We start from the raw sequence: 26,659 nt of genomic DNA on the forward strand, positions 1-26,659 counted from the left end.
CTAGGAGAGAAAACTCCAAAATCAAACAACTGCTGCCTTGTACTTTGTTATTGGTTGGACAAAGGCTATGGAAGCAAATCCAAAAAGCAAAGCAGGCTGAAATCGAAGTCAGTGGCTTCAATGGCGCATAACCAGTTGACACTCTTGCTTAATTGTGTTGGAGGGGATACCTTCCAACACTAAAATTAAAAATGAAGAAAGAATCCCATGTTATAAGATTATTGTTCATTATTTTACCTTTTCTTTGTAACACTGGAAAAATTTTTAAAACTGATTCTATTGAGTAACAGAGGCTCTTTAAAAACTAATCACAAAAATACAGTAAATTTACTATTGTATTTGCATGTATCAATATTTAAGCTCAAAGTTAGTTGCATGCTAAAGATTCATTTGTAATTGTCATACTTTTTAAAAACAAGGCAATAGCAAAACTTATATTAAAGTAAGTTTTTCAGTTAAGGTATTTTATTGATTTGCTTTATGGATTAACAAACAGAGCATTCTAGAAAAATAAATTGTTGAAAAATAAATAATTTACAAATCCAACATTACAACACAAAATGTTTCAATTTAATAATCCAGCTGTCTACTTTAATTTTTGAACAACAACGGCGTTGAGTAAATTGGCTTGTTCCAAAGTTTGACTCTCATCTACAAGTTCCTTATTGGGAAATGTTGTCATCAAACTAAAACTTCTTTCAGCATATTGTGGGTATAATCTAGATTACATTAAGGAAAACGTGACTTACTTTAGTTTATTTTAAGTGATAGATTAAAAAAATGTAATAGAGCTTGATATTATATATGAAATTTAGACTAACCAATTTCTTGTACAGCAACATATTCCCTGTATTCAAGAAAGAAATTTTTTAAAAAGGATACTGTATAATATGATGCCTGATATCACTGATTGTGTTAGAATGATTCAACTTGACAACCATTCTGAAAAATTGAAAGATTTGAAAACTGTAAATACTAGAGTATACTCATCTTAAAAACATCAAATTATATCTGTAAGAAAGCCATGAAATTGTATCATGATCATTAAACACACCTTTGACCATCAGCCAATCTTAACTGTATGTTTGTAACTGGCTTATCAGCATCAATCTCAACAGTAGGAGGTAATCTATCCCCAGCTTGAGGTGTTGATCGAATCACTGTTGGGGTGGGGCTGAAAGAGTTTGGTTCATCACTGGTCACGAAATTTCACGGCAACATGAAAGGAAGGATGCAATTAATGAGGGAATAGAAAATTAAATTAAATTAAATTAAATGAGAGAAAATTTTATTCTTCTTTGATTCACTGAATAGTGAAATAATAAACAATACCTAAAAACTTGAAAAAATTCAAATTTAGTCAATCTATTTTTACTTTCTCGTATACAGTATAGAGAAAGTATTGTAATCGTGCATAAAAATCGCATGAAATTTTGACAGTTTTGAAGTAGGCCTACTTCATCACATACAAAGTATAGGGGACTTATTTTAATCTGGCAAAAATTCTAAATCCAGATTTATTAAAATGTCGGTGTTCTAAGCGTAATTGAGTCTAAATAACTGGACTTTGCAATTTCTGTCCGTATGTCTGTGTGTGTGTGTGTATGTGAACATGATAACTTGAGTACCGTTACGGCTAGGTTGATGAAATTTCATATTTAAATACTATATCAAATTTGTAGTTCTGTATCAACTTTTCAGCGATTTCCAGTAACTGGAAGTGGAACTTTTCTACTTTTGGTTTTTCAAAAGCCTACAACTTTGCAGATAGATAAACGAAATTTCACGTACAAGTAAAAGATCTAATTCTCTGCCTTCCTTCAAATTGTGAGTTATTTCCGTTGACCAGAAGTTATTACTTAACGCTATTTCCGATTTCTCAAAAAAAAAAAAAGCAAAAAGACATATATATATATATAAGAATATTCGAGAAAGTTTAGGGAGATCACTCCTGGTTTATTATGAATGTTAACCCATTTATGCAGAGCATGCAATTAAGAAATATATCTATTTAAAAAAACAGGTATTTTAGAAGGTAGTACTAGTATTTATAGTGGTCAATGATAGAGGAAATAAACACCAGTGGAGGGTACATAACACCAAACTGGCTACCGTAACAAAAATTAAATGTCCTGCATAAATGCATTAATAATTTTGACTCAGGGATGTCTCACAGACTCAAGCCCGAGATTCAAACTCAAGATTTTTGTTTTAGCAATTGTTAACTATACCATTTAACTAAGCCATCACATAAAATAGCAAAATGTTAAAGACCTTGGTAGACAAATATACATAAAATAGTCATTGTAAAAACAGAACAACCTATTTTGGTATAAAAAGAATGTGGAAGACATGTTAGAAAAATTTTTGCAAGAAGCTTCCACATATTTTTCAAGAACTAGTTTGGAGTCTGAAAACTCCTAATTTTATTCTGTAAAAAATTTCTTTCAGACAGAAAAATTAGATTTCCACCTAAAAAGTTACATTTCTGTCATCAAAATGAAAGAGGAAACCAGGAAAGCAAAGTCATCATGTTATAAGAAAAGTAAAGATCAATACCTGCCAAGCATATGACCAGCACCAGAAAATGCTTTCACTGAATGTTTTGGTTTGACATATTCTTCTGCTCTATGATCTTCCATATCCAGATTGACCTCTCCACCTTTTGCTTCTCTTATCAGATCATGTGGAACTTCTCTATAAAATGTGTAGAAAATACTTGATAGAATTTATGAAATGCGTTTTACCATATATTAGTTATATTATATTAGTATGGCTTTTTAAAATACACAGGCTTTTTGTAGCAAAAGACCTGTGGTGAATACAAAATGAAACCTTGGTTTTTAATCCAGTTTATAAATGAAAGTTTCAATTGGATTAACCCTTTATCTACTGACGGTACTTATAAGTACCACTTTAATTAAGTGCCTGTATTATTTTTAATTTAATACGAATTTTAAAAATTATTGAGGTAATTAATAGTATTATCTCCCCTGAGTCGCCGGTAGTCGGAGGTATCAATGTTTTTTTTAAATTAATGGTGTGGCGCCATTTTCAATGTCTTGCTATGTCGGTAGTTCACAATTGTTCTGTACAGTTCTCACACACGTTCCTGAATTCCCTTTGTTTTACCTTATTTTTCAAGTTTTCAACCCCAAATATTTTTTATTGGCACCTTCAATAGTCAGGCAAACGCGTTTAACTTCTAGTTATACAATTTTGATCAAACTGTCTTTGTATTAGATCGATGTTTACAAGTGGACTTATAAGTACCGTCAGGGCACACGGACATTTTTTTAGGATTTTTAGAAAATGGCAGATTTGTTAGGAGGAGTTACATAAATATTGTCTTGATAATAAATTATCGAAATATACTCAAAAAATGATATTTACACATTTATAAGAAGGTTTGCATAAGGTTTACCTAAGAAATATTGTAATTTCATGTTAATTTCTAGTAGTAAAAAATAACAAGAATAAAGGTATCAGTTGCAGGCTCGTTTACAAGGTTTAGTTTACTGCATTTGTATACCAAAGCCTAGTTCTAGTAGTAAGATTTAATTTGTTAGTTATATTTACTGCAATAAACTGTCTTGCCAACAATAACTAGCATTTACGTAATGTATACCTGTAGACTAGTAATAGTCCATACTTCTGCATATAATATAGATCTATAAGGTAAATTTTAATCAGTAAACAGAAAAGAGTAATCCACTACGGCTATCCTAAACACATTGAGCTCACTTCTATTTATGAACTTTGCACTGTAGTGTAGACTTGTCATAACATTCTAGTAGGCTACAATTATACTAGTATTACTAGTAGTTGTGTGCTGAATGACTAGGCTTTTGTTTGTTTATGCGGCTCATTGTACTAGTTATTGGAAGCTTCCAGAAAAAGCATATTCATTCCGGCAACCATTGCTACACCAGAAAGACCACAGACAAGATTGAGGGAGCATGACATGTCGACTACTTTTGCTGTGTATGAGGTCTAAGATTTGTTCCCATAGAAAATCCAGTAAAAATCGTACTCAAAATACACTTTTGTGCTGTATTTATGTGTGAAAATTACAAAATGTGATTGTTATGATGATTGCCATGTTATTAGTTAATAAATTGTATCGTTTGTTCCTGTTTTGTAAAAAAAAAAAATTTGAAAAAAAAATGTCCTAGATTACTGACGGTACTTATAAGTACCAATATCTGTTTGGGCCATTAAAAATTTATGAAACGAAATTTCCTTCGACATGTGCTTTGAATGTGCCAAAAGCAATATAGTAACACATTGTTTAAGTAAAAATCTCATTCAGAACATAATTCCGTAAATAAAGGGTTAAAGACAAAACTTTTATTCCTAAAATTAACAATCAATAAATATTACAATTTTAAAAAAAAGCAGTTAAAGTGCCAGGATTATTTTTTAGGTTAATCCTGAAAATCAATCAACAATTATTTCAATACTTGTATAAATATTTGAATCATATTATGTTGAATACTCAATGCAGGTAAACCACAATACAAAACAACTGCTAATGTTTTAGCACTTCCGACATTGAGTAAAATAAAGCCAACTGTAAAAGGAAATATTTTCCTAACCTCAACGTCATGTTATATAATTGTATGATGTGCATAAATACTAAAAAAATGTCACTCTGTTACATACTTTTGGCCTCTACTACTATGAAAATATGGAACCAGGCTCAGGGTATGTGCATTTTCTCTATGAAGTGGGAATATTCTAGAACACTTTTTCTTCCATTATTTTTGTATGCAAAAATATGATATTAAAAGGACCAGCAGAAAAATTCAGACAGAAAATTCAAATTCTGAAAAGTTTGGAAATCTGCACAAAATTTGGAAAAGTCACATCCCTAACCACTAGAATTAGCAAATTTTGTGGGTTTTTTACTCTCAGTTTTGATAGAATTTTACTAGTAATCCTTAATCTGAGCGAGAGATAAATTTCAAACAAGACTGAAAACACGCAATCCAACTCATTCTATAAATTTTATTTACATCAAGATCCATGCCTGACTACAAGACAAGGTTAAGTAAGTTCAAGAGTTGCTAAAATGGTCGCCTGCTAAAAAGGATAGTTTATATTAAATTTTAAACAGATTTGATTCTCTATTTACCAAGTATTTGATCCAGTATGTGCTAATAAAGCTAAACTAGTGGCTGAATAAATGAAATCACGCCAATGTTAATTAATTCTTAATTTTCTCAGTAGTGGATATTGAACACTCATCGCACACACCAATGGCATAACAAGCAATTAGCTGTAAAAATACTCTGAGGTTGTGATAAAAAAAAAATTTCTAGAATGCCAAAAACTTTTAAGTCTTAATGGCCTTGATTTTTCTTTTTTACATGCAAACCCAGAAATTTTAAAACTCAACTGCAAATCCGGAAAGTGAAAAAAAAATGTTATTCTCAAATCCGGAATCCAGGATATCCAAGAAAAGTGACACCTAAGGGTGATGTGGAGGTAGTTTCATAAACACTGAATGAAAAAGGTTAATTTTACACAAAGACATACCCTCGAGATATACTGTCAAGGAAATCTTTATTTTCTGGATCATTATAATCTCGGAGTGGACCATCATCAATGCTGAATCCATCTTTCCAAAATTTTAATTTTTTACCAACCTAAACAAATAAACAAATTAATTACAACCAACATAATCAGGGATGTGACCAGACCAGGAAAAAAAATTAGGAAATTTTCTTCGGACAAGAACTCTGTTTTATCCATTTTTTAAATCTCAGTTAAAGCACCCTCACGCCATTACTGTTCTAATTAATCGTTTAATATAGCTAATATTATAAATAAAAGAAGTTTATGTTACTCTACAATGACATTGAAAGTCTTGTCTAATTGCAATTTAATGTTTAACTTATAAACAACTTTTTAAAAAAAAATTACATTTACAATGTAATAAAAGTGGCAATTAAGTTTAACATTAAGCTAATTTAAAGTGTACTAATCTAGTCTAGTTACACTTTTGTTTTCAATTTTAAATTATGCCTTATATTCTTTTAAAGATTGGCATGGTAAAAATGTCAGTCTTCAACTGTAAAATGCCTAGATTCAGATTAATTGAAATTTGAAAGTTTTTGGTTCCTGTGATGGAAAATGAAATTGACCAGATTAGCTGAAATTAGAAAGGGTCTGATATGTGAACCAAAGTTAACAATTTCGATAGACAAACCACATCGTTATTTTTGTTTTTGGAATGGCTGTAAATTGTTTGAAGTCATCCATAAATGACGTTTTTTTTTTACGATTTTTACCTCTCCTCTCCATCACAAAAGACAGACCCCCCCCCCCCCCGACCCTCAAAAATGACGTCACACCTCAACCAACAACCGCTCCCCCTCCTCAAAATTGCATTTGAATTTATTTATTTATTTTTTTTTTTTTCTAAAATATTGACTGAGCTCGACCAACGTAGGGTATTTTAATTAATTTATATTACAATTTTTAAAAAGTTTTCTAAAACGCGTAATAGCGGCTAAAATTCAGTTTCTAACATTACTTTTTTAAAATAAAAAAATATGACGTCACTCTATCTGACCCCCTCCCCCTCATTACACGTCACAAAATTACAGATCCCCCCCCCCCCCGAGTGTGACGTTATTTATGGAAGACCCCTTATTAAAAACAGTCCATATCGTACTTTTTCTTCGGAGTCACGTTGAGTTCGTTTTTTTTTTTTAAATCTATAGGCATATAGCATAGGTATTGCAGGAACAGCTATTTGAAACTACTGTGACGTCATTTTAATTTTTTTCCCCACAAGTAGTATCAAACACGTACTTGGGGGTCAAGGTGAGGTCACAAGAGCCACGGCTGCTACAAGGGGGGGGGGGGGGGGGTAAGTCTAGTCCTCATTGTCACATTTTGCAAGGATTTTAATATACATTTTAGATAGCTAAATAAAATAAGAGAGAAACTGTAGATTTGGGTGAACAAAAATACAGAAAGGTAAATTAGGCTATATCGATAGCTAGATTACCAGGCTTGGGAGATGCGAGTTTCATTTGAAGAAAGGCATTATTTTAGATTACTTTTCCCGTGTTTTTTATAAATATTCAACTGATATCAGCAGAAAATTTGGACCAAAAAATTGCGTTCTGAAAAATACTGAAATCCGCAGAAATTCTGAATCTTGACCTAGATCTATGTTTCATCTTAATCTAGCACCGTCAGACCTAGCGCAATCGTCTAATTAAAAAGAAATGTGCATACTTGACCTAAGTACTGTAATTCTCAATTTAAATACGAAAATATGGAATGCGCTAGTCGGCCGTTTCCGTAGATGTCATTTTCGATTTTTTTTCCTAATTTTTAAAACTTCGGCAAAAATTGAAGATCGTCGGAAAAATTCGGCAAAAATGAAATCAGCGGAGGAAAATTGCAGCTGAAACGGAAAAATCGGATTTCCGCTAAAATTCGGAAAAGTCACATCCCTGCATAATTATTGCGAAGTTGTCAAGTAATAAAATCACTCATTGCAACTGAGAGTAAACACCTGTGCTCGTGATCTGGATGGATGTGAAGCCCCTGCTACAACAGTTGTATCATCTTGTGTCTCACCAAGTCGATAACCTGCGCCAATAAATGTGGCCCTTCCTCCTTGTCGCATTTGGCTATCTTCTTTTTTTTCTTCAGCACCATGTCTGTATGAGAATTAAGATATGAAAATACTTAAATTTCCTTTATCAAAGCTAAAAAGAAATAATGAAACCATAGAAAAGCTGGGGGGGGGGGGGGGGGGAGAGAGAGGAAATGCTATGGAGAAGTGAGAAAGGGCAGCGATCGAAAATGTTATCAATTAATTTACAGTATTTCATTTAAAACACGTTTTTTTTTTATAACTAGGCTCTAAAAATCTAGTACTAAACTTAAATAATCAAAGTGAAAATAAGATATTTAAATAACAACTCAGGTAGATGTAGTCATCACAGCCAGCGCAACGAGTAAGAAACAGGTAAGAGGTGGTTTGTGTTGTGGAGACAAGGGTAGCAATCAGTCAGTCAACTAAGAGAATTTTTCTGTCTAAAGCCCCCTCCCCCCCCCCCCCCCCCCCCCACTCACCCTACAATAAAAAATAGTTTTTAATGATAGCCTGCAACCTCTGATTAACTTGATAAAAAATAATGGGTAATGTAGGATAGTAGACCTACACACAATCACACTTTACTCTGTCACAATAAGTTGACACACTGTGGAATAACATCATACACACCCTCCCCCAAATGATGTAGTAACTAAGTAAACGTCATCACAAAGTGTACACCAGTGTGATCCTGCTCGCATATCAATACTTCCCATGTTAGTCTTCATTAAAATTTTATATATATATATATATATATATATATATATATATATATATATATATATATATATATATATATATATATATATATATATATATATATGCCCTATATTAAGGCTTATACATAACTTACCAAAAAAAAAAAACACCAGCAAAAAAATATAAATTACTCTTTCTCTACTAAGATAAAATCAGCCATAAAACCTCTCAACAACTCAAACAATTTGGGTAAAACTTGCTTTAGTGGGCTACTTTGAATTTTGAGTCATTTTCAACACACGGAATAATAGTATTTTAATTTTATTTCCAGGTTCAATAAATTGAGTGCATTTCAGTTAAATGGATGAATTTCATATCTAATATAAATATTTTAATTTATTTGAAGTGAGGGCTCATCCTTAAATGAAACATTTAAAACATTGATTTCTTTCTAAAATATCTAAGAGCTCTGTCAACATTTTATGTATAAATCAATTTCTATAACAGTTTACAAAACCAGTATTTTAAAAACGCAAAAAAAAAAAAAAAGGTTAAAATCCTCTTTCTAAAATCACTTTCTTGAAATGCTCACGTGAGTCATCCCTGTCCTCTTTCACAAAATTACACCCTTTCCCCCCCTCCTCCCCAATGTTTTAGTATTAGATCCTATAAGTATGTTTTTATCAACTTCTAAGCTATTTCCAATAACAAAAAAGTGGCACTTTATTTCCTATTTCTCACAAACCTTCAGATTCTGATAATTTTTATCATGGTATCATATAGCATGATATTTTAAGAAAATTTTGCATTTTATTTTAAACATTTTCTTAACAATACATTTTCATAGGTTCTGTTGTTTCAGAAAGAGCTACAATTTCTATAGTAAGTGGAATACCAATTCTTACTATTACATTCATTTAACAATCCATATTATATTTTAAAAACATTTAAATTTTAAGAGTTAAAACATGTACTCAGCTTTATTAAAAGCAAGGAAATAGTCCAGTCAAAAATTAAAGCTATTTATGAGAAGTTACTTACTCTCTGGCTGATTTGAAGAGAGATTCCACAAGCCTATTTGAATCTTTTTTTTTTGGAGGGCCCAAAACTTGCTGTCCACTGAGGGTAAAATTAAGTATGTTTATATAAAAATGCAAATAGAAGTATTCACCTAAACCTCTTGTGGTAGCACATGCAGCCTTTAACTTTAAATGTTCTAAATTTCTATGATAAAAGGTATATTATTAAAAGCTGGTAAATTAAAAAGTATATTTCAATTCTGTCTAGTTGATCAACTATACAAAACTACCATTAGCATTTTTAGAAAGCTCATTCTTTTTATCAGCTATTGTTTAGTTCATAATGTCTTTCTGATAGTAGTCGCAAAGTTATAATATCTATATTTAAAAAAATATTTCTTCAACAGTAAAGAGTTTGAAAGTATTTTTTACTTTTTGGTACATGTGATGGAATAAGATGAATGAGAATTAGTGACATTTAAGAGTGTTTGTATTGTTTTGGAAATTTTGATAGTTTTATTTATGCTTTTAAAAAATTGCAGGTGTTGTTTTTCTTTTCTAAACAAGATTTGGAAGAGGGGGTCACAGAGTTAACATCAGTTGAGAAATCAGTAGAAATAAAAAATGGCTCAAGATTTAGTTTAGAAAACCAACCCATCACAATCTCCATTCTAATCGCTCTAGGTGGATCATGCTCCATCAAACTTAACTTCACAAAAGTATTTCTTTAGATTAATTGTTTATTCCTTGGAAATATATTTCTTATTAAAACTGTTGCTACATTCAACAAATGCTTTTTCATTTCCTTTTTCAGTTTTGTTGGATGTACTAAACCCGTCCCTCTTCACTTAGTAAAAGAATCTGTTTTTTTTTCTTATGGCTTTTGCCTTATTGTCAAATTTATATTTAAACTGGGCCTTTCATTGCAAACGTCTTGTTTACTGGAAGTTTCTTATAAAAGTATTCAATTTAAAAAAAATAATTGAAAGTCATTCCTTCATTCAGTGACAAAAATTTAACAATTTAAAAAAAAAAATTAATTTGAGGACTTGGGATAAAATAGGTAACAGTTAATACTTTAATTTAGCTAGTATTTTAAATAAAAGAAGTTTCTGTTACCCTAATGTAACAATGGAAGTCTTGTCTAATTGCAATTAAACTTTCCTTAGAAACATTTTTTTTAAAAATCTAAACATTTTTTTCAATTGAATAAAACACAGAAATGAAATTTAATTTTAATATTAAGCTCTGTAATCACTAGATGTACTTGCTTTCAATTTTAAATTAAGCCTTATATTCTTAAAGATAGATAAGGTAAAATAATTTAAGTCTTCAATAGAGACCCTAGATCTAGACTAATGTAATTTGAAAGTTTTAGCTCATTTGATGGAAAATGAAATTAAACAAATTAACTGAAATTAGAAAGGGAGTTATATTTATTTTTAAAGTTTTGGAAAGAGTAATTGTAAAAACATTTGAACCAAAATTAACCATTTTGATAAAAGTCAAGCCACATTGTACTTTATGTTTTTAGTATAGCCCTAGACTTACTGAAAATTGCTTTATTTAGAGATTTTTGTAATTTAAAAAACAGTATATGGGATCATCTAATTCAATACAAATAAAAACAATGCCAGACATTTTAATGATATGCCGCGGGTCGGCTAGTATATATATAGTTTATCACTTAACTACAGAAATACTGTTGTTTTATTTTCTACTTTTTAGTAATTCATATTTTGTGAATTCGACAGTACCAATGCAACCACTGAATATATTTGCTTCAAAACACTATCAGTATCTCATTAAGGACGATAATCCCCTTCCTTTCCCCAACCCCTACCCCACTCCCCCCCCCCCCGTGAAAGTAAACTCCTCTTAGTTATCTCCCCTAAGTTTAAAATCATTTCAAAAATAAATTATCTGCCCCTAATAGCCGTCACTAAACCTGGCTTTAAGATTGTAAACATTTAGCGTGAACCACAGCTCACCAGACCATGTAGGGGTGGGGTGGTAGGGAGCGCGCTTACAGCTTGGTGTTTTCTAGCGTCTCTAAGAAGAGAATTATATATATAGATATAAAATTCTCTCTGTCACCCAACCATGTGGGACGCACCCCAACTCTCTAACTCTACTCCCGCCCCCTCCCTTGCTCTCCAGGCATGTGCAACAGACCATATCACTATCACCCCCACCAGTTTGGTGAGCTGTGGTTCACACAGAATGTTTAAAATTGTTGAGCCGGGACGAATTAGTGACGTCTCTTAAGGGCAGATAATTTTATTTTTTAAACGATTTGAAACTAAGGGGATGTAACAAGTTCTGTTTGATCTTCTCATTGCCGTCTGTAAACTGTCGTCACGGACGACACCGGGAAGGGAATGGGAGGATAATCGTCCTTCATGAGCTACTGATAGTGCTTTAAAGCAAAATATTTTCAGTCGCAACATTGGTAGTGTCGAATTCACAAATAATTAATTACTGAAAAGTAGAAAATAAAACAAATATTAAGAAAAACCTCTACGTCGCCCACCACACATGCACACTGACTCTCTAAACCCCCTCCTGCCCCCTCCCTTGCTTTCGAGGCATACCCAGCAGTGTGTACCCACCCACCCCATTTGGACAACTGTGTCTTTTACGAAGTCTTCACCCGGATCGGCTCATTAGAGATAAAACCTTTCAAAGATATTTTTTTATCCACAAACTTGGTATTGTGAGTTCTTTACATAACAGCATTGAAAAAAAGATTTAGAAAAGTTTTTAACATCTATTTGAGGTACCTTATATACAAGTTAACTTGATCAAAGTTATTTAAAAATGGAATTTTGTTACCTTGTATCCGATCCACCAGCATAGTAGGCTTGGCCTTCTTCTTCAGAGGAGTCTGATTCAACGTGCATTGAGCTAATTGTTTTTATTCTTTAAAAAAAGAATGTTAATAAAAATTAAGGATATAAGTATTATTCCTGTTTCCAGTGGGGATGTAGTGGGATGAAAAAATGCATTTGTTTTTCTTAATACAAATAAAAGCAAAAATGACCATAGTATTTCAATTAGTTAGATATATGGTTATTTAAGGGGGAAAGAAGCTTTGTCATTCTTGGACCCTATGAATACTAAAAGCATCATTTTCACTGGAAATAAAATTAATAACCTTTGGTTACTGTCTGTTGTCACAGATGCACTTGGTTGATTGTTTCTTGTATCTGTAGGCAATGAAACATCTGCAACTGCAGGAAAATCTCTTTCATTCACATTTTCATTATCAGTACCTTCAAAAAAACTGCTCATAGCCAACTGTAAAATAATAAAATTGCAACTAAATTAGGAAATAGAAACAGTACGTTTTAAATAAAGAATAGAACTACAGGAAACAAAAAATCGATCTATCCACAATTTTAAAAGGTTTGTATTAAAAATAAAAGAAAGCGCCAAACAAAGTATGATTTAAAGTAATTCCAGTGGATTCAGGAATGATGTGACAGTATGCCATTTTTTTTACTTTCTCATATATACAGAGTATAGAGAAAGTTTTGTAATCGTGCAAAAAAAAATCTCGACGTTTTACACCTCCCTGAGTCGGAAAAACATAATTTTGCAATCTTGTCCGTGTGTCTCTGTGTGTGTTTGTAAACACGATAACTTGAGTACAGTTATAGCTAGGTTGATGAAATTTCATATATAAGTATTATATCAAAATCGTAGATCCGTATCAACTTTTGAGCGAGTTCCGATAACCGGAAGTGGTACTTTTTCTACTTTCAATTTTTCAAAAGCCTATAACTTGAGTATTATTTTAGATAGATAAATGAAATTTCACACATAAGTAAAAGATATATTTCTCTGCCTTCTATCAAATTTTGACCGCAACAAGTAATTTTGGCTATTTCCGATTTCTCAAAAAACGCATGTGGATTTATAAAGTACTAATAATATCCAGCACTATTATGCACATTTTGTTTGGCGTTCACTTAGTGTGCAATTCTTTTTTCTACGAGATTCTAATCTATAATAAAAAGTTTAAATAATTAAAAATGGATTACAAATATTGTCTATATCCCGAGTTGCCATCACCCGTAGTTTTATATAAGAATACGAGCCGACCCGCGGCATATCATACGCCGCTTTTAGTTGTTGTTTTTTCTACTTTTCAGTAATTCATAATTTGTGAATTCGACAGTACCAACGCTGCCACTGAAAATATTTCTTTAAAACACTATAAGTATCTCGTTAAGGACGATAACCCCCCTCCCCTCCTTCCCCCTCCGTTACAGTAAACTCCACTTAGTTACTCCCCCCTCCCCTACATTTAAAATCGTTTCAAACTAAATTATCTGCCCCTAATAGTCGTCACTAAACCCGGCTCTGTTTGTAAATATTTAGAGTGAACCACAGCTCACCAGACCATGTAGGGGTGGGGGTGGTAGGGAGCGCGCTTGCAGCTTGTTTTCTAGCGTCTCCCAGAAGAGAATTATATATATAGATTCAAGAAAGTTTAGGGGAGATCACTACCGGTTTATTTTAAACTGTTTTTTTTACGAATATACCATTCCAAAATAATAATTGACGCTATACTGTGGGATTACCAATTTTAGATCTAATCTAGATTTTTATCTAAGTAATACCTGTCTCTAGGCTAGGCTCTACAGTAGAGTGCCTTCAAAGTAGACTACTGTCTAGAGCTGCATCTATACGGAGCGCCACAGCCTCTATTAAGACTGAGTCCTTATAGCCTCGGCTACTATATCAGCCAATAAAATAGTTAAGATTTAGTTAAACAATAATTCTTTTAAGATGCAGAATACAGGGGTGAAACTCATTTTTTAAGCGAATCCTGAAAATCAATCCCATAATTTTACCAATCCTGAAACCAAAATCTGAATTTTTAAAAATCAAAATTGCTAACTATTTATTTACTTTAAGACATTTAGTTCATATTATGCACACTACACAGTCCTTAAGAAATTCCTGCCTTTTTTCAGACATTTTCCAGACTTTTTTGGAAAAATTCCAGATTTTATAACAGATGTTTTAGCGACTAATTTATAAAATGATGCAACATTTGTACTCTCAATTACTTACATTATAATGACCTTTATTTTAGGCAATTGAACTTTCTCTAGCCAAATTGGCAGAAAATAACTTTGAGGCTGCCCCAAACTTTAAAATCCTAAGCACCACCCTGTTAGGTCAGAATCCCACAAACACCTATTCACTAGATAATTACAGGGTACACAGTAGGGATGGACAGTAGGTGACACGTTCAAAGGAGACTGACTGCTCTGACAGGACAATAGTAGTCTTTATACTGACCAGTAGCCAGGGTTGTTAGCGCCAGGGGGGATAATTTGTTAGGTCACATGTTCTGAGCTCATTGTCCCGTGGGAACAGCTAGGGGGTTAAGACAGGGGTATAAATACAGGCAGGTTAGTTAGTCTCTCTCTCTCTCTCGCACAGGCATTCAGCAATTTAATAAACAGCAGAAACTAAGAAGGTCTCCTGTTCCGTTGATTACTTCACTGTAGCTGACTCGGGTAGATTAATTAAATACCCCTAGACAACGACGGCCTTATTGGCTAGTGCCCGAGCCAGTGTCAGCAACGTATTCGGCCGGCGACTAAGCAACCGGACGGCAACATCGTAGTCCTGGTCTGCAACACACCCTACTACTACTAAAGTAAAAGTTCAAAAGATAAGAGGCCTATACACTATACTACACTTTTTTTTAACTTTACAGTAGTATACAGTATATTAATATTATTGATGAAGAAAGCGCAAACATTCTATTTTTAGGTATGACATAAAAAAATAGTCATAAATCTAGCCAAATGATTGGAATCTTGCACTGCACACTTTTTCCCGAGCCACGTTTTCACCAAAAATTATAATTAAATGGCATAATTGAGTGGTGATCATTTACACGTAACACATCTCATAAACACAATAAATTATTACCAGCTAATTGTAATGTGTGTAAAATTAATGCTTTCAAGTTTTGTATTCACATAGGCTGGTTTGGTATCGAAGCATTACACCTGACAATTCTTAAATAACAGACTTAAATTTATTCCTCTACCGTGTAGTCAGTGTAGTGAAAGCAAAACTGGTTGCCATTTTAGTAGGCCATGAGATGGTATGAAAACAAACAAACCCAGAAGCTGTGGATTGAACGGCCTACTATAGACTTCTTGGATGATTATAGATACCGATGTCCAATAACGGAATCTTCTTTAAAATAGGGGTGTTGGGTTGTTAGTAGTATTGTAATCTCAACTAATTTTATGGTTAGAAATTAGGGTTAGGCGTATGGTAGGGTTGGGGTTAGGGACAGGGTTAACATTCACATAGGCAGCCATGTGGTGTGTGTTTAGTTAATGGCAGTAGCGTAGCGAGGGGGGGGGGGACATATGTCCCCGAGCGCCGACCTTAGGGGGCGCCAAAATGGGTTGGAAAAATAAATTGAAAGGTTGAGGGGGTGCAAATCGAAAGTTTGAGAGGGGGGGTGCAAATGGAAATCTCGTGGGGGGGGGTTCAAATCAAAAGTTTGAGGGGGGGGGTGCAAGTTTGTCACCGGCCGCCGGGAAGGGTCACTGGTTAACGGTGATAAGAAAGATGAACAACGGAAAAAAGTGCAAAACAAAAAGGGCAACGGAAAAGCACAAACAGAAAAATGAGCAAAACGAAAATTGCATAAAGAGAATTTTTTTTTTAATATATATATATTTATTTGTAGGTGGGTAAGTGGGTGGGTTGGTGGGTAGGTAGGTTGTTAGGTGGGTATGTGGGTAGATGTGTGGGTGGGTAGTTAGGTAGGTGGTTGGGTGTTTGTGTAGATGATATAGATTATGCACATTTCCATTTTGCTAGCTTAGTAACTGTTACAAAACTTGAACTTTCAAACTGGTTTGACGTAAGGTTAGTTAATCAGTTTAACAATGTAGATGATATTGGAGTAGGTCTAAGTTAAAGCCTGATGTTATAATAAAACTTCACCTCTCTTTGATTCTTTATAAAAAGGTTATGGAAGGTCTTTTACTGAAATGTTTACCGGACGAATGCAAAACAACCATAGCTCTTCTGTTATATAGGCTACATTCTGCCCATTATGCTGTTCAGTACATGCTTTGGTTGGTGGTAGGATTGTTATATATAAGTATTAGCATAGATTTAGAGTAGCGTCACTTTTGTTTACATGTTTTCATTACCCTTCAAACTATAGTCTATTTTAGTTATATTGAGATTAAAGAATGTAAATAAATAATACACACAATTCTGTAGAATACGAACGATTGGGAGGGAAGTGACATATAGCGCAGGAAATTTAGAGGTTAGGTAAGGTATAAATGGTGGGGTTAGGAAAGTTAGGGGGTCGATTCTCTAATAGGCAGTCTAGGTCTCGTTTGTACTTTCAAACAATAAAGAAGTTAATTATATACAGACTTCGTGTTGGTTTATTGTCAACCCTGTCCTCACCTCACATCACAACAGTTGGGTGACGCTTACATTGTCATGTTAAAATAAATAGCATGTAATTGAGTTAGTTTGAAGTGAGTTTTCATACAAGCCCAACGCACTAATTAAAGCTGTCGCAAAAGATGTAACATATGTCAATGAATTTTCATTAAAAAAAAAGATGTCTAGTGCAGTTTATGAAACTAACGATAGTTGCCGATACTTTTTAGGTAGGTAGGTAGGTAGGTATGTAGGTAGGTAGGTAGGTATATAGATAGGTAGGTAGGTGTGTCATGATTAAATAATATTAAATACATCATTATTTTGGTGCGAATGAATGTTGGTGAGAGAGATATGATGAATGCATGTTTGTTGACACAGATAAAAGAGAGTGAAGTTTTGCAATAGGAACGGGTTGTTATGGTATGCAAGCTAGGAAGTTTGGACTAGGGAGAATGTCGATATCAAGGATAGTTTTATGTTTATTAATACGAGAATAGTAGTTGAATAAATATTGACCAAGAAAATAATTGGCATTGTGTAAAGCGATAATCGCCTTCATCGGGGTGATGTGAATGGTAGTGGTATGCTTTAAATGGTAGTAGATCGCGTGGTCAAACACGACATTCTCACAGCAGCCCTAACAGTCATGTATAAATGTGTCATCTAGTCCATATAGGTCTTTGAGCTAAAATTTCTCTTTGCGCATTTTTCGTTTTGCTCATTTTTCTGTTTGCGCTTTTTTCTGTTGCATTTTTTTCCGTTGCGCATCTTTCTGGGAACCCTAGTTAACTACCAGTAACCTAACACCCCTTTTTTTAAAGATTCCATTATATTATTATCGGACACTGGTATAAAAATTCTCCCTACTTCTTATATAGGCCTACTTAAAGAATAAAGATAGATCTAGGATCTACTAATACTCATGCATGAGTGTACGTCAATATACCAACTCTATAGGATTACAAAGGATACTCACAACTTCTAGATCTATATCTAGAATCTATTTTATTACTCTCACGATGCTCAGAGTCAGAATAATAATAAATAAGAATAGGCCTAAAAACTAAATAAATTAGAATATCAGATGCTGCAATACTTTTGCTGATACACTGGTCTAGTAACTAGTAATAGTACTGTAATAGGCAACAGGCCATACTTTATTACTTAGATCTAGATCTTAATACAAGTACTAGGCCCTTAAGTTTAGTAGTATAGTAGATCTATACATTAGAATTAGAATCTAGATACACTAGATAGTAGTCTAGTAACTAGATCTAGTATTAAGAAAGTATTTCTTATTAAATTTCTAGGCCTAGATCTAGTATGCAATGCAAAGTGGTGAAAGTAAAAGTGTGAAAGTATGCACAACAATAGGCCTAGACCTATTATTTAATAATATTAACTATTTAGGCTAGGCCCCATTTTATTTATTGTTATAGTTATAGTAGGCCCTCGTAATAAATTAATGGCTGATGCTAGCTGGAATAAGATACGCATGCGCAATGGAGAGAAACTACGACTTGCCATCGCAGGGATGTTTTCGATGGTACTGCGCATGCCTGTGTTTACAACCGCAGAACCCAAGTACCGCGTTTACACTTACGACATGTATACTATACATTTCCAGAACACATAGCCCGCCAAAAGTTATTTTTATCTGGAACAATTTTCTCCACAGAACATGTATACTTTAGCGTTCACACTTACAGAACATGTTATAGAACATTTTATAAAATATACATCACCTTTGACCCGGAGCGTCTGCTATATAGGCCCAGATAATTAAAATAAAGAGAAATCAAAGTAAAAAAAAAAAGATGGTGGACACACAGCTTTTTTTTAAAAGGAAAAAGGTGTAGCCACGGTGCTTACGATTCAACAATGAATTATCTAAAAATTAGAGAACATGCAAGATTTTATAAATTTTATGCCAGCTACTGGAGCTAGACAGATGTTATAAATATAATGCTGTATATAATACCACGGGTCGTAGACATTACCCACCTGTTATTACCCCTCCCTCCCATCCCGCAGTAGAATCACCCTTTCCCACTTCAACCCCATTATAGCCATTTCCCCAGCTTCTTTGCTTGTCTATATCCTTCAGAAACAGTTTTGGATGAACAGTGCTAAATATTTGTTTGCTGAAAGTAAAGGCCCGATTTCTCCTAAAACTTCCATCTGCCAAGTTCATTAAACGTATTGAGATCATGTTATCACTATACTGAGTCTATTATTAAGAAAAAAAGTAGATCTAGTTTTTAGAGTAGGGTATATGACATCCCCCCACCCCAATTCGTTTCTTTATGTTAATTATGTCCCATTTTAAACCTTAATAATTAGCCTACGACTTTTTTATCTGCCTGATTTTTATAGTAAGTTGATTATGTGTGATCCCACGAGCACATTCTTGTGGGCCTATGGATTTATTCATGTCAGACGGAAACTGAAAATATGTTGGTCAAGAAAAAATTGGAGATAAATTTGGTTCAATTATATTTTTTAATGAATTAATATTTTCGTAATTAATACCTAAACTGGTTTTAAGGCAAAATTGTAATGCCTTAGACATTACATTATTTCATTAAAACGTGTATGGAAATTAATTAAAGAAATAAAAAGTAATTATAAAAATGTAAATTTTAGCAGGGCCTAGAGAAATTATAAATTATGAAATCATGTGCTCAAAAACTCAAAATCATTAGAATCTACATTTAATTTTGCAATCAGCCGAGACCTATGATGCGATTACTACTTTGGACGCATGCGCACTCATCTGAAAATTCAGAACATGTCCAATGTTTTCGCTCAGCGAGCGATGACAAAAACTTGACCCAGAACATAAAAAGGGGCGTGGTTTTGTGCACTGCGACTCAGAAGATGTTCCATATACCCATAACATGTTTAGTATACACTTTAGTAGGTCAAGTCTAGTATACATGTCATAAGTGTAAACGCGGTGTAACACCAACCCTAATCCTATCCCCCATTCTAGCCCTAATCCTAGCCATAGGTCACTGCGCATGCGCAGAGCTATCTTTTGCCGACTAAGTGGAGACATTGGGGAGAAAAGTCTTCTTCCGAGTAGTCACTTCGTAAATCAATTTATCTAATATAGATCTAGAGTAAAGTTCCACGCGCGGTTAAAACACTGGTGCAGCCATCGCCTGTTTATCGCTTCGTATAATATTTGTTTGGATGTTTTATACGAAACTACCGATATCTGCTGTAAACCTGTCCATTTCTAAATATATCCAGGTCAAATTCTTTTGTTTTTCTCCTTCTGGAAGTCGAGTTTTTAAATTTTAAAGTTTCGAGGTATGACGTCGTAGGCGATTCTAGTTCCCCCGTTGAAAAACACTAGGTCCCAGATGAGATGAATAAAACCAACCAATCAAAGCTTTTTATAACTTGGTTAACTATAAATAGCTTCTACAATATGTGCGGGATAAGGCTAATAAAGCAACCTGAGAGGTGAATAGGGGTGGCCGCAGCTTAGTTGTCGATTAGGGTGGTTTCACATCGCTGCGTAACCAACGACTTGAGCTAGTCTAGCCTAGTTCTAGATGCCCTCTATATTTCAAACTAAGCCCAGAATCTGTATTTCTATTTTTTTCTGTTGTTTTAAATTATTTCAATCATCTACTTCAGGGGTCTCCAAACTACGGCCCGCGGGCCAGATGCGGCCCGCGATGTCCTCTCATCCGGCCCGCGGAGATCTTTTTGTCCACGGAAAAAACGTTTGTTGCTGATGGCTGAGGAACTTTGCCCAGAAAAATCAAAGACATGCCTGGAAGAAACTGGCCCCCGAACTGAAATTTGATAGTTAATGCGGCCCTCGGACTGAAAAGTTTGGAGACCCCTGATCTACTTCTTCTAAATCTAGTTTGTGTCTCTACATACAAGCATATCTATGCTTGTGTTACATTATGTCTTGTTAGTGTTTGTTATGTCCCTTTGTTATGATTATTATAGCTGCGTCCCTTGAGTCATCATCAATTTTAATGTGTCGTTAATTAATTTAATTAACATGTTTTTTATTTGGTTTTGCAATCTATTAATTAATAATACAATAAACAACACGTTTAAAAGTGTAAAATATTTATTTTAGTTATTAACATTGGATTAAAACGTATAAATACGATTGTTCAGGTGGGTGCAGGAAAAAAAAAGGGGGGGGAAAAATATTGCAGGTAGCACGTCACTAAAACATAAATATCTCAAATTCTATGCGTAGGAATATAAAATGATTGATACATATTAAGAGTAGAATGGCAGAGGAATAATATAGTACTTTGGGTTTGTTTCTGTGTTAAACGGTTACAAAATAGCGTCCGCTAAAAGTCGGGAGTTTGCTATGTATTATGTGTTTGTTTTATCATGTATGTGTGATGGCTGTGGAACTTCACTCTAGACTAGATCTAGATCTAGTTAATAGTTAGACTAGATCTCGAGTAGAGATCTTATTAAAAAAATTTGATAACAAGATTCTTAAGAGCCTACCTCTAAATTCCATGCAGATGATTCTAAATAAAACCGTGCTCTACTTTTGTCAACACCAGTTACATTTACGAATTCATCAACTAAACTATCACGATCGGCCATTTTTTTACAGTCGGTATGCGCAGGCAGTTTCCGGATATCGACATGACCAAGAAATGAAAGTGAAAGTAGCATAGACCAAGATGCAGCGTAGGGCCTAACAAATAACATACGTCGCTATTTAGTGACTGAAGACTTCCTGATAGAAATCTAGACACAGTTGTCCAAATAGGGTGGGTTTGGGCAAACTACTGTTAGAGAATGATAGGAAGAAACTCTGGAGAGAGCAACATACAATTGTCCATTAGTGAAAACATGTTTTGGAAGATACAGGCATATCTTTTTGAATGTTTGGCCCTGTGCTGTATTAATTGTCATGGCAAAGGCTAATCTAACAGGGAATTGTCTGCGCGTAAAGGTGAAAGGCAAATTTGAATCTGATGGAGTCAGGGATATCAGGGAAATAAGGACAGTTTGTGCGGTAGCAGCTGCAATAGTTTTACACTCCAGTACGTTGCGGTGAATGCTGGTAACAGTCAGTCTAGTGCTGTAATATAGTGAGACTTGTGAAGTCAAGGGAACTCACTCTTCTGTATTAGTATTATATTTATATTGTTATCTTGAGTGATGTCCCTTACATGTTATGTATATAAGTGTCTCGTGACTTCCGCCCTCTCTCTCTCTCTTTCCTCATGGTGTGAATAAACTACTGTTAACAATCAACGCGGCTTCTCGTCAGTGATTCCAATCCATCACATTGGCGACGAGGATAAATAATCCACTAGAAAGAGCACCTACTTACGCAAAAAAGAGGTTTGCTAGAGCATATTGGCTAAGTATTTCTAGGATAATGGCGCTGTATGGCCAAATAAAAGAATTTGATTCGAATGATGAAATCATTCATGATTACCTAGATAGGTTAAGCTTTTACCTTGAAGCAAACAACGTGACGATAGAAGCCAAAAGGAGAGCTGTTTTGTTAACAGTCATAGGGCCTCAACAATTTAGGCTACTAAAGGACTTATGCGCACCAGCTAGTCTAACTACCAAGAGCTTTAACGAGCTGAGCAAACTGCTAACAGACCACCATGCGCCTGTACCATCAAAGTTTCTATGTCGAGCTAGATTTGACGGTAGGACTCGTCAACCAAACGAGTCAATATCAGAATATGTTGCTGCTTTACGTCATTTAAGTGAATTTTGTGAATTCGGCGATACGCTGTCTGACAGACTATGTGAAAAGTTTGTGACAGGTGTAAACAGTCCTGATATTCAAAGAAAGTTGCTGCTCGAGTCAGATCTAACATTAGAAAAAGCAATACAACTAGCAACTTCATTCCAGCAGTCATCAGATGCGGCAAAATCTCTAACGTCTTCAGAGATCCATGCAGTAAACAGCAGGTTAGTCAACAAACACCAACCCCATCAGAGCATTCCAACTTATGCTAAACAGCCTGCACGTTTAAAGCCTAGATCTAAATCTAGTAATAATTATCAAAAATGTCATCGATGCAAAGGTCCCCATGCATCTCATCGGTGCAAGTTCAAGTCTGCAACTTGTTATAAGTGCAGTGAGCAAGGTCACATTGCCAAGGCCTGCTTTGCAAAGTCTTCGTCTGTTGCTAAATCTAGCCAGTCAAGACAGTACCGCAACCAAAGGCAGCACTATGTTAACTCTCACCAAGACTACCTAACCCAACCAATGAACCACTCTACCAGTGAAAATGCTCAAACTGATTTGCAGCCGGATTTCAACCTGTTCTCTGTGAAATCAATAAGTCATGCTCCCATCAATGTACTAGTTAATATCAACGGTAAGAGCATCAGCTTCCAACTTGACACTGGAGCATCTCTAACAGTCATAACAAAGAAAGACTTTGACGCTGTCACAGGAGGATCAGTGCCTCTACAACCATGTCACAAGTGTCTAACAACATACACTGGTGACAATGTTCCGGTAATAGGAGAGTGTATGGTTCATGTAAGTTATAATGGTCAAAGTGTTAAACTTCCTCTTCTTGTGGTTGAAGGAAATGGACCACCATTACTAGGTAGGAACTGGTTAAGTGATCTTAAGTTAAATTGGGAGAGTATATGTTCATTGAACAATGCAAGAGAATCTAGTCTTACTTCAATAGATAAAGTAATATCTGAAAATAAAAGTGTTTTTGGCAATTCAGGTTTACTAAATGATAGAACAGTGAAGATAAGCATTAAAGACACAAATCCAAGATACTGCAAAGCTAGAGTTCCACCTTATGCAATGAGGAATAAAATTGAAAATGAGCTAAGTAGATTGGAATCTAATGGCATCATAAAGAAGGTAGACTATTCCGATTGGGCAACGCCCATTGTGCCAGTGTTAAAGAAGGATGGTTCTGTAAGAATTTGTGGAGACTATAAAGCTACATTGAACAAGCAAATAGAGCTAAATAGGTACCCTATTCTTAACATTGAGGAAATTTCTTTGAATTTGGCAGGAGGAGACAAATTCACTGAATTAGACTTTAGTCATGCTTACACTCAACTAGAACTGCATCCAGATTCAAAAGTCTATACGACAATAAACACTCATAAAGGACTCTACCAATATGAAAGACTATGTTTTGGCATATCATCCAGCCCTGGAATTTTCCAGGCTGTCATGGACAGTATTTTTAAGGACATTCCAAATGTTTGTGTGTACTTTGACAATGTGTACATAACTGGTAAGAATGACACTGAACATCTTAAAACACTAGATAAAGTCTTGAAAATAGTTGGTGAAAAAGGTTTAAAGATAAACAAAGATAAATGTCAATTCATGCTGACAGAAATTAGTTTTCTTGGTTATATATTAAGCAAGCAAGGCATCAGACATCAACCTGAGAAAACAAAAGCCATTAAAGAAGCACCCAAACCTGAAAATACCCAACAACTAAGAGCTTTTTTGGGCTTGATAAATTACTATGCAAAGTTCATAGGGAATCTGTCTGGTAAACTATCACCACTGTACAAGCTGCTACAGAAAAATGCAACTTGGCACTGGGGTAAACAACAAGATACTGCTTTTAATACAGCAAAAGAGGCTTTGGCTTCTGACACCTTACTAACTCACTATGACCCAGGGAAAAGACTTATATTAACATGTGATGCTTCACCAGATGGTGCAGGAGCAGTCTTGTCCCACATGGATGAGAAGGGTGACAGACCCATTGCTTTTGCCAGTAGATCTTTGAACCAGGCTGAGAAAAATTATTCTCAGTTAGATAGGGAAGGCTTAGGCATCATTTTTGGTGTTAAGAAATTTCATAAGTTTCTGTTTGGTAGGAAGTTCACCATCTTTACAGATCATAAACCATTGCTAGGTTTATTTGGAGAAAACAAAACCCTACCTGAGCATGCCTCACCAAGAATTCAAAGATGGGCTATCACACTAACTGCATAAATTATGAATTGAAATACAAACCTGGATCTGAGAATAGTGCAGATAGTCTTAGTAGATTACCTTTAAAAAACCAAAGCCTTAGCTATGTACCAGAAGATGTATTTGTTCTCTTCACTATCATGGATAACTCCAATATAAATGTGAATGATATTAAAAGAGAAACACAAAAAGATGAGTGCTTAATAAAAGTATATGAGTACTGTAAGAATGGTTGGCCTGAAGAGTCTGTGAATGATGACTTAAGGCCATATTAAATAAGAAATAAAACCCTTTGTGAAGATAATATAAAAGATGGAGAAGATGCAGTCCATTATCAGTCAGAGTTGCCTAAACAAAGTATTTGTAACTTAATAAATGATTATGGTGATATGGCAATTTCAAATGCTTTAAGTAAGAAGGAATGTGATCATCAAACAACCTTGCTAACATCATTAGCACTTACAGAAACTAAAAGGGTAACATCAAAAGAAAAGAAAAAAGATTTTTGCCATTTAATACACCCATTTCAAATACTGGATCACAGTTGCAAAGTGATATGGTCCAGAATATTACTCATAAACAGTATTTTTGGTTACCAGGAAAGCACTATCAGATTACCTGAGAAAATTGATCAATCAAAGAAATCTATGTCAATTAAGGATCTGAATAATAGCATAATACTTTCAGATGCCAATTCAAAAATAGTTCCATTAAATCATGACAAACATTCATTGAAAGAGAATTTGGTGTTAATGAGAATGTGTATCTAAGAAATTATGGGAGAAAGGAAAAATGGATACCAGGTCAAATTGTTCAATGTACAGGACCTGTGTCTTATAAAGTAAAAACAAATGATGGACTTATTGTCCGTAGACATGCAGACCAGTTAAAAATAACTTGTGCAGATAATAAGTGTGAATCTATCAATCCCACCAAATCTGAACAGTTCACACCAACTCAGTTTGTTCCACAACCAAGTTCTGTTGATATGAGTGAACCAAGTAGTCTGGAGTCAGAAAATGTAAATTCTGGAGTTAATGATTTAAATCCTAGACCTCCTGAGATAGAGAATCCAAATGGTCAGAATATTGAGTCACCAAATCAAAAGCCACTGAGAAGGTCAAACAGGACAATCAAAGTCCCAAATAAGTTAGACCTATGATTTTAAAGGTCAAAAGGACTTTGACATCATTGTTTGTATTTTAATTGTGTTGTAACATATTGTGCATTGTCTGTAAGGATGTAATCTACCATAGTGTTCATGAATCAATATAATTTCTCATTGGTGATTTTAGGATACTGTGAATTGTTCTATTGAGAGATGTGTTGTGTTTACTAAGGGTAAAGGGATGTAATATAGTGAGACTTGTGAAGTCAAGGGAACTCACTCTTCTGTATTAGTATTATATTTATATTGTTATCTTGAGTGATGTCCCTTACATGTTATGTATATAAGTGTCTCATGACTTCCGCCCTCTCTCTCTCTTTTTCCTCATGGTGTGAATAAACTACTGTTAACAATCAACGCGGCTTCTCGTCAGTGATTCCAATCCATCACAAGTGCCATTACATTTACAGAGACCAGTGGCGTAGCTAGGCCGGGTGTCACCGGGTGCGGCATTTAATGGTGTCACCCCCCAGAGGTGTAGCGACCCTTCCCGGGGACAAACTTTTAATTTTCGATTTGCACCTTCCCCCTCAAACTTTCGATTTGCACCCCCCCCCCTCAAACTTTCGATTTGCACCTCCTAAAAGACTATTTAACACTCGAATTAATTACTTATTAATTAAGTAAAATTATCATGTTTCTCTATATATTTTGCTATTTTTTTGCCTTGGTGTCACCCCATTAAATGGTGTCAGCCGGTGCGGTCCACACCCCCCCCCCCTCGCTACGCTTCTGACATGACG

At 34.5% G+C, this 26,659-nt stretch overlaps 1 protein-coding gene across 2 annotated transcripts; it reads right to left on the reverse strand.

The window, feature by feature from the left end:
• Positions 1-443: 443 nt before the first annotated feature.
• LOC131948852 (NSFL1 cofactor p47) lies at positions 444-21,454 on the reverse strand. Of its 2 annotated transcripts, none has more exons than XM_059310547.1 (10): positions 21,304-21,454; positions 12,500-12,642; positions 12,178-12,264; positions 9,365-9,442; positions 7,538-7,685; positions 5,542-5,651; positions 2,560-2,697; positions 1,055-1,174; positions 883-942; positions 444-719 (listed from the first exon to the last, which is right to left on the reverse strand). In XM_059310547.1, exons 1-10 carry the CDS (start codon positions 21,403-21,405, stop codon positions 587-589), a joined length of 1,119 nt encoding a protein of 372 aa, XP_059166530.1. In that variant the 5' UTR covers positions 21,406-21,454; the 3' UTR covers positions 444-586. The 2 variants fall into 2 exon arrangements, with proteins under 2 accessions (XP_059166530.1, XP_059166529.1); XM_059310546.1 differs by having other exon boundaries at positions 1,055-1,195.
• Positions 21,455-26,659: the final 5,205 nt, after the last annotated feature.

This window comes from Physella acuta, unplaced genomic scaffold, assembly GCF_028476545.2.
Source record: "Physella acuta isolate Inbredline_101_S28 unplaced genomic scaffold, ASM2847654v3 ptg000662l, whole genome shotgun sequence".
Classification (NCBI taxonomy): domain Eukaryota; kingdom Metazoa; phylum Mollusca; class Gastropoda; family Physidae; genus Physella; species Physella acuta.

Bases quoted from the DNA above. Each gene is read 5' to 3' on its own strand.
- LOC131948852 (XM_059310546.1), bottom strand. From the start codon at position 21,405: ATGGCCGATCGTGATAGTTTAGTTGATGAATTCGTAAATGTAACTGGT. The intron at 12,643-21,303 runs GTAGGCTCTTAA...ATTATTTTACAG, and splicing joins CATCTGCATGGAATTTAGAG to TTGGCTATGAGCAGTTTTTT. The intron at 943-1,054 runs GTGTGTTTAATG...TCAATTTTTCAG, and splicing joins AGATTGGCTGATGGTCAAAG to AATGGTTGTCAAGTTGAATC.